Source organism: Triturus cristatus, chromosome 4_1 (assembly GCF_964204655.1).
Source record: "Triturus cristatus chromosome 4_1, aTriCri1.1, whole genome shotgun sequence".
NCBI classification, from domain to species: domain Eukaryota; kingdom Metazoa; phylum Chordata; class Amphibia; order Caudata; family Salamandridae; genus Triturus; species Triturus cristatus.
Genome location: NC_140585.1, coordinates 558,868 through 570,824, shown reverse-complemented (window position 1 = coordinate 570,824; position 11,957 = coordinate 558,868). Strand labels below are relative to the sequence as shown.

The window sequence follows — 11,957 nt, the reverse complement described above, 5'->3', positions numbered from 1 at the left end:
ATATTTAGTAATAAGTAACCGTAACCTACAGAATTGCTGCAAATTAACTTTAATTAAAAAAACTGATAAAGAACTACATAACCACAATTGTGTGACTTGGATGCTTATTATTTCTCAATATAGCCCTTTTTTGTGATTCTGTTGCAGTTCCTACATCACCACCCCCATTAAAGAAGATAAAAGCCTGGGGCGTCTGGTCACAGAGGCTCATTTACATACAAAGAGGTCGGGGCACAAGTCCAATCACAAAGCACAACGGTAACCTTTTCAGCTGGGTAGTTTGCTTCCTGGAATCAGCCTGCTTTGTTCCCATACTTAGGTCAACAAAGGTAAATTTGTTTTGCACTAAAGTGTTCTTGACTTTCCTTTAGTAAAGTGTCTTGAGCAGTAAGGCCACGCTCGAAGGTAAAGCAAAACAGTGGAAGTCACACATTTCAATACAGTGTCTTATAAAGAGACAAGGGGTTACAGATTCAAACCAAGTTTAGATAAACAAGAATATTTAATAATTAAAAGAAGTAAATGAAAAGCAGATCCAAGATTTAATGATTCATAATTTGCAAAAACAACTGTTCTAAAAAAATAAAAGACGGTCCTAGTGATGTATTCAAAACTACAAAAAAGATAAATTAGTTTTTAAAAAAAAGCAAAAAACAGATCCACTGAAACACTGTTGAACACACATAGAAAAAGGTACTTGACCGCACAAGCTATGCTCGAGGGGGCCTGTTAAGCCTATTCTCCGGTGATGATTAACACTGGATTTTGATACAAGGTTTTTGGCAGAACCAGTCGGAGAAGGTGATGAGATGCACAGAACTGGCATGAAGTGCAACATAGCCACAAAGAAGAGTTGAGTCATCAAGTCAAACCGGAATCGACAGCCATCAATATGCATCAAACGTCAGGCAATTAAAACAGCTGTACAGTTTTTGGGGTTTCCAGGTTATGGAGATGGTTCAAGGTTGATGATCCAAACCAACGCAGAGACCATGGTGAGAGAACAAGCAGCGTACAAGAGCTCACGCTGACAGTACAAACAAAATAATTGTGACCGCCAAGGTATAACACAGCAGGTTCAAAGGTCGATCCACAATTTGACCCCTATCTCAATTATGCAAGTGGAAAGGTGGAATACCAATAAAGGCAAATCAAGGTGCAGGGATTTCAGATTTTGGTCTCTCTGTGCCTACACTGTAGCCATGCAGTGAGGAAAAACAACTGTTCATCGTATAAAAAGGTACATGAAGAATAAGACCTCAGAACCATTCAACAGCAAAGTACATTTCAATGCCAATGTGGTGGTAAACACAACAAAATCAGGTGAAAGGAAGAGGAGAAGAGAAACTATAAAAGCAAATCATGATAACATGTTTAAAAACAGGGAGAAATTACCTGATCCTACTACTTCAGTATCAAATCCCTGCTACAAGAGGCCCTCAGGAGGCGAGAGATGTACTAAGTCCAGGAAAATTACATCAAGATATTCGTTGCCGCTCCTCTGTCAAACAAACACATTGGACGAGTGCCCTGGTGTTCGTGCAGGATCCTCCCATTCCCTAATAACAGCCCAAGAAACCGCGTCCACTTTAGCTTTACTACAAAAATGAAACACTCCGGTTGAGATGGGCGCCTCGAGGGCTGTTCACAAAGGTTTCTTACACCTGTGAGTACTCTATACATGCAAGGATGCTCCTAGAGTAACTTTGCTACTTTGTGCTATTCACCAATATGAGCATAAAAATAATTAAAAATGTAGACCTGCGCATCTCTATGCCTTTTAACTGAGGTGGGGCAAAAATTTACAAATGCAACTTACTACAGCTAAAGTTGAGCAATAGAAAGTGCAGCCCCACACATAGCCAACCAATGATAATGCAAAACCCTCCCTTAGAAAATACTGGAGACAGAGACTTAAAAATAGAACCCAATAGGAAATAAAGATACATTAAAATTATTTATTTAGCCTGCATATAAATTCAAAAAATGTTTACAAAATAAAAAAATAATTACTTCATGATAGCATTTTAAACTTGTAATTTAAAAAATATTGTAACTATTAAGAAAATAAGTTCAAATAATTCTATTCATAACTTTTTCTAAACAGATATGTGTAAGGCAATTTAGATATTCTGAGTACATAACAAAAAAATACAACAATTTCATTTTCGGTGTGATTTTTTACAACAAGTCTTTAAAGAAATTTTCATTTAACACATTTAAAATTAATTAAATATTTAATTAAAGTACAAATTATAAGTGTTGTAGCATTTTTCATTTTGTTCTACATTTGAAGTACATCAAATTAATTTACATTGATATTAAACATAAAAATATTTCATTTTTTTCAAGTTTAATAAACTTTTCAAATGTATCCTATGTTTTTACAGAGATAGCGCCACCCAAGTTGAATATATTAAAAATTATATATTTTATTGAGCTTAAATTAAACGTTTTTCACCTAAAGTAACATTTGCATTATGTATTAAGAACTATTAGATGAGTTGTAGAGAGATAATGATAATATGTTTAATTATACTTTATGAAGATCAGAAGGGAAGGGGAACATGGTGGCAGGTTGACGCCGGTCGCAGGGAGCTCCAGGGATTCATCCTGCTTGTCTCACACATTGCACTATCTACTACAGCTGGAGACCTACCTACATTTCCCTCCTCTCGACCATTCTCCCACCAGATCCTCACCTCTTCCTGGCCCATCAAATCTTAGAAGCTGTTGTTAACTTAATTTTTCTGATTTATTCATCTGCATCCTCTTCCCTCCCTAAGATTGAGCATCTCATTATTCCACATAACCTTCAACTTGGCGAGGTATATAAACTTAACAGAGGCTCCCAGAGCTCTTCGCTCCTCCTTTTTCATGCCCGCATAAATCCTCACCCAATTGACAGATCTCCTGCTTTGCTTTTCATTTTAAAACTTTTAGATCTTTAGCTAGGACGCTTGATCAGTCGCAGCTGGACCATATGTATTCTGCTGTGTTGACATCCCTGAGTGCTGAGAATTTTTTATGATTTGGAGAGCCAAAGTTCCCTAAACAAGTAAGGGAGAAAAGTCCCTTTGGCAGCACTCAAGGGTTGGGTGCACTAAATGAAGTCTCCTGGGATCCACTGCTATACAGACTCAGCTCCCATGGGACTCCCCTAGGACTCCTGCGTGGTTGAGGGATGAACTCAGTCTCCCACTACAAAAGGTAAACTCTAGTACCTGGGCGGATCTGAAGTCGAGACACACCTTTATTGCATGGTTGGACCTCCAGTTGTTAATGGGAAATGATATCTCCAAGTATAAATATCTGCAGCTCTGTTCATGGTGGTCAGCAAAGAGACTAGCAAAAATAGAGCCCTGGGAACACAAAACCCTCTTAAATGAGGATAAATGGTGTAAAAAGGAAGTATCTTTGCGGTGCTGAGACATGGTGGTTTCAGGGGACAAAAGAATATAGCCTCACACCAGATATGGGAGAAAGACCTGTCACAGCTGGCTGTGGAAGATCTCTGGCAAGTTTCTAGGAATCTTCTTGACAAAACAGTAAAGACTGCGAAACCATCTTTTCACTCTCCACAGAGCCTATTGGACGCCCCAGAGATTGGCTACGTTCTCCAAGGTGGCCCCAGGTTGGAAGAGGTGCGGTATGACGGGAGCAGATGACAAGCATAAATTCATGGATTGCCCTAAACTGGAACGTTAATGGAATAAAGTAGGTGACTATGTGGAGGAACTCACGGGCTGTGAAGTCAAGGTAAGGCACTCTCTGATATCCTTTGGGGTAGACTTGACATTGAATAACCTCAAAGAGCACCAAAAGGACCTTTTGTTCTTATTTGCAAGAACAGAAATTTGCAAACCCTGAATTTCTCTGGTTCTGCCACCTGAACTAGAGTGGATTAAGTCAGCAAGGTGTGTGAGTCAACTTGACCTAGTGTGTCACAATAAAGAAGCCGGAAAGCATAGCTCTCCTTTAGTAAACTGGCAAGCGAGTCCTGTTAGTCCAATGATTGCACCATAACTTTTCTGAGTTGTGGTCGGGCCGTATTGTGTATAATACCATTCAGCAAGACAAGCAGTCGTATCTACAGTAAGGAGTATCTCAGTCCGTCGTCTAGGATAACTAGAGTTGGGAAGTGACTGACCGTGGAATGAGGACAAAAAAGATAAATTATAATTTTCTAAAAATGAATGTTATATTAGGGTTTAATTTAACAAAACATCTTAAAATAATAAAATGCTTTCATTTTAGTTATTTTTGCCATCAAATTACATTTATTTAGATTTTTAGTTTATAATATTTAATGTGACATTGTTTCCTATGGGATTTTATTTGACGTCTCTACCTCCAATATTATTTAAGGAGGGTGTTGCAGTTCCAACAGATAGCCCTGAGTGATTTTGGAGTTACTCCAGCTCGGAGCTGCATTACATTTAAGACTGTTTTAGGTGCATTGTGGCTGTAGTAACTTTAGAAGTGTGCTTATAAATTGAAATGGGCTTCCTCCTTTGTCGGCGAATCTTTAGCCCGTCCCTAAACTTCTGCCTTAGCCTCTCCCCTTCATTCATAAGTATTTCCCATTTTACAACCACATCCTTCTGTCCCTCCTACATTTACTACTAAAAGGTATGCTAACATGTGGAAACTGGGCATTTGAGGCAGACAACTCCAACCAGAAAAAGATGGGAGACGTGGAACGTCCGCACGTAGGTTTGTGAACCGCATTTTGTAGTGCTTTAGTCGTCCTATTGTAGTTGATGAATAGGCCTGATTATCGGTGAGACTCTCTTGGATGTATCTGGTGTGATTCTAAAGCTCGTGAGACTGTCCCCAGCAGATGGAAAGCAGGTTTCATTTGTAGCAAAAAGGAAATGGTAAGAGGTCACTCAAGTGGATCTTTGTAATACGAGGGCGTGTCCCCTCAGAACAGAGGTGTTTAGGACTATTTATGGTGGGGTCAAGAAAGGTTTGCATAGGCCCTGTCTGTAGTTGCGCAAAGACTAGAGAATGATGTGGCAGGATGTTGCTGAGATTAACTAACAGTTGTTCCATCACCTTTAATTTATCTCAATGATTAGCACTTGGTGGCACAGGCAGTAACAGACGTTGGGCCTATACAGACCTACAACAAAGGAAGCCTTTTCTTCAGCTCCCTGGTGAGGCTCATTGAGGCTGATGACAGTTTGACGTTACTTCCATTCCAGATCATAGGGGCGTGGCCTCAAAGTTCAGGGTCAACTCGTCCTTGTGGGTTGGAGCCATAGCTGATTAATACATAGGGAGCAAAAGACACAGGATGGAATGAGTCCACAAATAGTCATAAAGAAATAAGGCTAATTCAAGCATTTCGATCCCTCGCGGTATGCTTTTCTCAGTACACAGATTGTTGGACAATCAATGGATTGATGTCTTTGTGGCTGCTTCATGTGAATGTTCTGCTATAGTGAAACCTCCTCCCCAGGGTTGACACTGAGCACCTTTTACTCTCCCGCATTGTCTTTCTCATGTACATAGGTTGCATTTATAACTGAAGTTTTCATTACATTTAGAGCACTGTTAATTTTCTTTTTTGCTGTGGGTTCTCTTATGTTGAATCAAACTGAATCTCCAGCAGACACCTCCCTGGCATTTAGAGCAATTACAATGTTTTGTCTAGTGTGAGTTCTCTCATGTTGAGCAAGAGTAGATTTTTGGCTGAAGCTTTTCTGGCATTCAGTGCACTGATAAGGTCTTTCGCCAGTGTGGTTTCTCTGGTGTTGAATGAGATGGAACTTACAAACAAAGTTTTTTTGGCACCCTGAGCACTGATATGGTTTGTCCCCCGTGTGTGTTTTCTTATGTTGAGTGAGATTACTTTTCTGACTGAATCTTTTCTGGCATTCAGTGCACTGATAAGGCCTTTCACCAGTGTGAGTTCTTTCATGTTGAGCAAAACTAGATTTCCAGATGAAGGTTTTCTGGCATTCGGAGCACTGATACGGTTTGTCCCCAGTGTGTTTTTTCTTATGTTGAGTGAGATGAATTTTCTGACTGAATCTTTTCTGGCATTCGCTGCACTGATACGGTCTTTCACCAGTGTGAGTTCTCTCATGTTTAATGAGACTGGCCTTATAACTAAAAATGTTTGGGCACTTTGAGCACTGATAAGGTTTGTACCCAGTGTGTGCTATCTCATGCTTAGTGAGATTACCTTTATGACTGAAGCTTTTCTGGCATTCAGAGCACTGATAAGGTCTTTCTCCAGTGTGAGTTCTCTCATGTTGAGCAAGACTAGATTTCTGGCTGAAGCTTTTCTGGCATTCAGAGCACTGATAAGGTTTTTGCCCAGTGTGGATTCTCTCGTGTATAATGAGATTGACTTTACAACTAAAACGTTTTTGACACTCTGAGCACTGATAAGTTTTGTAGCCAGTGTGTGTTATCTTATGTCGAGTGAGATGACTTCTCTGACTGAAACTTTTCTGGCATTCAGTGCACTGATACGGTTTTAGCCCAGTGTGAATGAGCTCATGTTGAATGAGACAGGATTTCCGCCTGAAGCTTTTCTGGCACTCTGAGCATTGATAAGGATTTAGCCAAGTGTGGATTTTCTCATGAGAAATAAGACTGACCTTATAACTAAAGCTTTTTTGGCACTCCGAGCACTGATAAGGTTTGTACCCACGGTGAATCCTTTCATGTTGTGTGAGATTACTTTTCTGACTGAATCTTTTCTGGCATTCAGTGCACTGATACGGTCTTTCACCAGTGTGAGTTCTCTCATGTTTAATGAGACTGGCCTTACAACTAAAAATGTTTGGGCACTTTGAGCACTGATAAGGTTTGTACCCAGTGTGTGTTATCTCATGCTTAGTGAGATTACTTTTCTGACTGAAGCTTTTCTGGCATTCAGTGCACTGATAAGGTCTTTCTCCAGTGTGAGTTCTCTCATATTGAGCAAGACTAGATTTCTGGCTGAAGCTTTTCTGGCATTCAGAGCACTGATAAGGTTTTTGCCCAGTGTGGATTCTCTCGTGTGTAATGAGATTGACTTTACAACTAAAACGTTTTTGACACTCTGAGCACTGATAAGTTTTGTAGCCAGTGTGTGTTATCTTATGTCGAGTGAGGTGACTTCTCTGACTGAAACTTTTCTGGCATTCAGTGCACTGATACGGTTTTAGCCCAGTGTGAATGAGCTCATGTTGAATGAGACAGGATTTCCGCCTGAAGCTTTTCTGGCACTCTGAGCATTGATAAGGATTTAGCCCAGTGTGGATTTTTTCATGAGAAATAAGACTGACCTTATATCTAAAGCTTTTTTGGCACTCCGAGCACTGATAAGGTTTGTACCCACGGTGAATCCTTTCATGTTGTGTGAGATTTCCTTTTAGACTGAAGCTTTTCTGGCATTCAGTGCACTGATACGGTTTTAGCCCAGTGTGAATGTGCTCATGTTGGATGAGACAGGATTTCCACTTGAAGCTTTTCTGGCACTCCGAGCACTGATGAGGTTTGTGCCCAGTGTGGATTCTCACATGTTGAATGAGAGAGTATTTGTGAGTGAAGCATTTCTGGCATTCAGGACCCAGATACCGTTTTTGTCTAGTGTGAGTTCTCTCGTGTTTAGTGGGGTGGGATTGAGAACTAAAGCTGTTCTCACATCCATTACTCTTATTCGAGTTATGTGAATCTCCATGTTGCTCCTGGACACCGGCCATCTTAAGACTGAATCTGATTCCAGAGTCTGTACTTGTTTATGTTACACTCAGCATTAACTTCTAAAAAAAACTGCAGATGCTTTTATTAACATTTCTATTTAACTAATTATAGCTTTTATCTGGAGATTATTTCCGACTTTTAAAGGCAGCCTGTCTAACCTGTTTTATAAACTTTCACTGAGGAGCCCCTTGTATTTGGTGAGCTGGATTCATTTTCTCCAAGTTATGCCTGCGTGAGTTCTCTCAAGTTGAATTAACTCATTTTGTCACTCCAGTTTATCAGATTTGATTTAGGAGTTTTAAAGGTCTTTGGGGTTTAGTTTCTGCCGTTTAAGTATATTTGTTCATGCAAGTAATGACAGGTGATTAGGGCATGCCAGAGTGGCTTTATGAATTAGCAATACATAGCACTGTCCCCTTCTAAACTTTGTGCCAGTACATGCTTTGTAGCTCTTTGGCTAAGGCAGGTACATGATCGACTTTGGTGGTCCGGGACACTTTGAAACTACTCAGATCAACCCAAGAGACAGCGTTGGTGGGGATAATGTTTTGGTATTGGAAAGAATAATCCAGCGTCTTTGCTGAAATGAGAAAGAGCATTTACAATTAGTTTTTTCAAACAATGTATTCTCCCTAACAATCACTTGTGACGTAAACAAAAGCTCGCTTTTTTAAACTGCTGTTATTAGTCTTTCTGAAAATTCTGTCACATCACGGTCACGGATGCTGTTTTTTAGGAGGTGTTTGGGTCTCCAGGGCTTTTCTCATAAACCATCAGACAGAATTTACAACATTGATTATTCTCAAATGCACTGTGTGGGCATCGATTGTAGCCACTGTTCTTTGTTCAACCAATCTTGAAATGTTTCTTTTAAGTGAAAATATTTTTACAATTAGTAGATGCAGATTTTTAATTCACCTCTTAATTCCATTCATATTTCAGAGGCTCTTCAATCACAGTAACTGACTCTTCATAAACATTTATCGTAATTTTTCTTTAAATATTTGACAACTTTCACATTCAGCAGTTTCTTCCACTCCAAATTTATCATCATTCCTGGCACTTAGAATATGTTTTTCCTCTAGAGCTCGAGAATGTTTTAACTTTCCTTGAAATAATCCTTTTTATTGTGTTTCACAAAATTAAAACCTTCTTTTATCTATTCATGCTTCGGTCACCTGGAGAAATAGAGTTAGATATTGTAAATGAACACGAAGAACAAATATTTATGATTTTGTACTTTGCAGAAAGAAAGCATTTATAGAAGCAAGAAAGGAAATCAGTTTGAGTTGCATTTCTCATAGTGATGAAACAGATCTGGGACACAGTGTAGAAAGGGAGCTCGGAACCACTGGAACTCAAGGTTGTGAAAGCAAAACAAGTTAATATTTAAGACAGAATCACAAGTTAGACATATATTCTGACACAGATTATCAGACGCAGCCAACATATTTATAATACTTTTAATGAATTATCAGATGCTATTTATTCTACTGCACACTGGGAGTGTTCATTTATTATTTTTTTCCTGTGATCTAGGAAAGGGCATTTAATAGAACAAAGGAATTGCCCTATTTTAATCACTGCTTCAAATGCCACCATAGACTGAGGCCATGTCCAGTTAGCTCCGTGGAATTCACCATTTCAAATTGTGGGGATGATAAGGACTTACTTTGTGGCCTGGAACTCATCACACTCCTCCGACAGGGCCCAGGCACTGCAACACCTGACAAAGGAAAAACATCACAACATTAAAGGAAACCAAAATGGGCAAGAAAAGAAAAAACACAAAACAAACAGACGAATGAGAGAAAAAATAGACTATCTTCCACTCTCACCACAAGTACCCAACACAATCCCTGAAATGCCAAGACAGTAAAGGGCTGGATGGGAGGACATAAAGAGGTGGAAGTCAGATCCAGAGAGAAAAGACACAGAAAGAACAGACAGAGGGAGGATAGTATCACGTGGTGTAGAGGAAGAGACAAATGCACCAATTGTAAAGGAACTGCTGGGCAAAACAGGAGGCAAGTGCTCACAGCCCAGTGCATCCTGACCTGATAAGGAACCTGACCTGCACTAGGTGCCCAACATGTTCCATCAGGTTATTATTGGAAGTCTGATAGCAACAAGAATAGTGTATGGACGGAGTCAAATACTGAAGTTGGAGAGACATAAACCTAGATCGAGAGAGTGAAAAGAGAAAGAAGAAACAGGAAACTAGGAAACTTAGGGTGCTAGGAACACTACCTGACAGTTATTTGTTTCTTCCTCCAAGGGTGTCAGCCTCACCTCAAGCATTGCCTGATCATTCCAGAATACCTTGAAAGGAAGTAAAGAGAAGATTTTACATCAGACGACAATCGCACTTTATCCCATCTTATAAATTACTGTCCTGAAATAGCAAAACAAAATGAACTGTTGTTCTCTGAAAACCACTGTGAAGCAACTATTGTTATGAATATCCAGACCATGATCTATGATCCCACTGCTGGGAAAAGTCCCGGTGCATGTGGAGCGCACCCACAGTCTCAGAGAACAGACCCCAACAACTCAGACCCTTCTTCATAACTCCCATCTGTCCATTTACAGTTCATGAAACTTGCGAAGCAGAACAATCTGGTTCACAAACGGCATGCTAAAGTCCTTCTACATAATTCTGCCCACAGTCCATAAGTCGGTCAACCGCACTCTTAGATTTATACAAACCATGCTCCCTGAGAAACAGCAACTCAAGGTCAAGCTGATGTAGTGTGGGAATACTGAGAAATGGAAAAGCAACAAGGCATCAATGTGTTGGCGCTTTTTATTTATAAATTATCTAAAGGGATGATGTGGAGGGTCGGTGTCTTGTGAGCCCCAAAGGATGGCGACTCAAGAGCTGGAATTTGGACTCAAACCTTCGCAGGACAAAGCTTAGAACATTGGAATGTTGAGATCTCCATTGAACACAAGGAGCAGCAGCCTCTAAAACCAGATACAGGCCCGCTGCACTCAACATTAAAGTGTCTTCATACACGGCCTCTCTCTTTCCCCTGCCTCTCTGAAATATATGGATTGGGCAGAGAAAAGCAAAAGATAGTGCCTGTGCTGTCGGGCCCCAGGAGCCTTCCACCCTTCTTCTTCCCGTAGCTCGTAGTGTCACTGGTGCTTCAGAAGGAGAGAGGGATTACTGCTCAGCTCCTGCATCTCCCTGGATCACCTGAACGACGAAAAGCAGTTTAGCCGAGCCCAGGGAGAACAAGGTGTGGACTCCAGCCCCTTTCATAGCTACTGCTGTTAATGTTCAATAATTAACCACCGTGGCATTGCACGCAGCTCCTAACTGTTGAACATTCACATCAACAGCTGTCAAACGAAGGTTTGGAGTCGCAGGGGTATCTCATCCCCCTCGGTCTTGGTCCCCTTTGTTTTATTAATTAACACATTCTGCCCACCTTAATCAAGTGATGTAATGGACCTATAGTTCCCCTGCAGCAGGCTATACCAGCCATTAAAGGACCGCTCCCTAGTTAAAGGCCTTTGCCTTTGGAGCTGTAAGGCCATATTAAAGAATTAAAGATATAAAATATTTACAGTAGTCAGAAACATGGTTACTCTTTCAGAGAAATAATCATTATAGTATTTGCAAGAGGATCACATAAAGTATATCAATAGACAGACTAACACAACAACTGTCTGCTAAGAAATGGAAAAAGGTTCTTCTATAACATCAAATAGCAAATTGACAGAGTCTGCTTAGTTAAAATGAAAGAATAGTTCTTAAGTATAAAATTAGGGGTGGGGCGTAAACTCCACTCAGCCTGCAGATTTCACAGAGTTTTGCCTTTCCACGTGACAGAGTTTACTGGCACCCATCCTTACTTTTCAGATGATTTCAAGGCAAGGAGGCCCGCTGATGTGTCCAAAGCAAGGCGGTCCAGGTTGATGATACTTGCACCATATCTATTTTTGTGAATAGGACTTATTTATGCATTTGTTGCAGTGCACAGCTCCTCGGCCCCCAGCACAGGTACATGTGCCTCAAATGTTATCATTCCACCCAATACCAATCCAGTTCGTTATCAGAGTGGGAGTTTTCAGTGACAGATGGGCACAACAATGTAAACTCCTCGGCCAGAAGCGAAAGGGCTACTTCTCCAACGAGAGGGGATAGCCAGTGTGTGGGAGCCCCGTACCACTTGCTGCCCATCCCAGCCAACCAGAAAGTCCATTTGGGATCACATGCCTCAGAGTTCTCAGACAAAGAA

The 11,957-nt window shown here is 40.5% G+C and overlaps 1 protein-coding gene across 3 annotated transcripts in view; it reads right to left on the bottom strand.

Moving 5' to 3' along the window:
* Positions 1 to 2,174: 2,174 nt before the first annotated feature.
* The window catches only part of LOC146839247 (uncharacterized), a 74,578-nt gene continuing 64,795 nt past the window's right edge, over positions 2,175 to 11,957 (bottom strand). The window contains exons 2-4 of one of the 3 annotated variants that reach the window (XR_014981050.1): positions 9,958 to 10,029; positions 9,380 to 9,433; positions 2,175 to 5,270 (exon numbers count right to left, since the gene is read on the bottom strand). Coding sequence is in view for 1 of the 3 variants with exons in the window: in XM_085651292.1 (XP_085507418.1) it covers positions 5,601 to 7,706 (2,106 nt within the window). In the remaining 2 variants the exon portion in view is untranslated. Of the gene's footprint in view, positions 8,288 to 8,307; positions 8,886 to 9,379; positions 9,434 to 9,957; positions 10,030 to 11,957 lie in introns of those variants that run through there. The other 2 variants (XM_085651292.1, XR_014981049.1) reach the window with 2 other exon arrangements.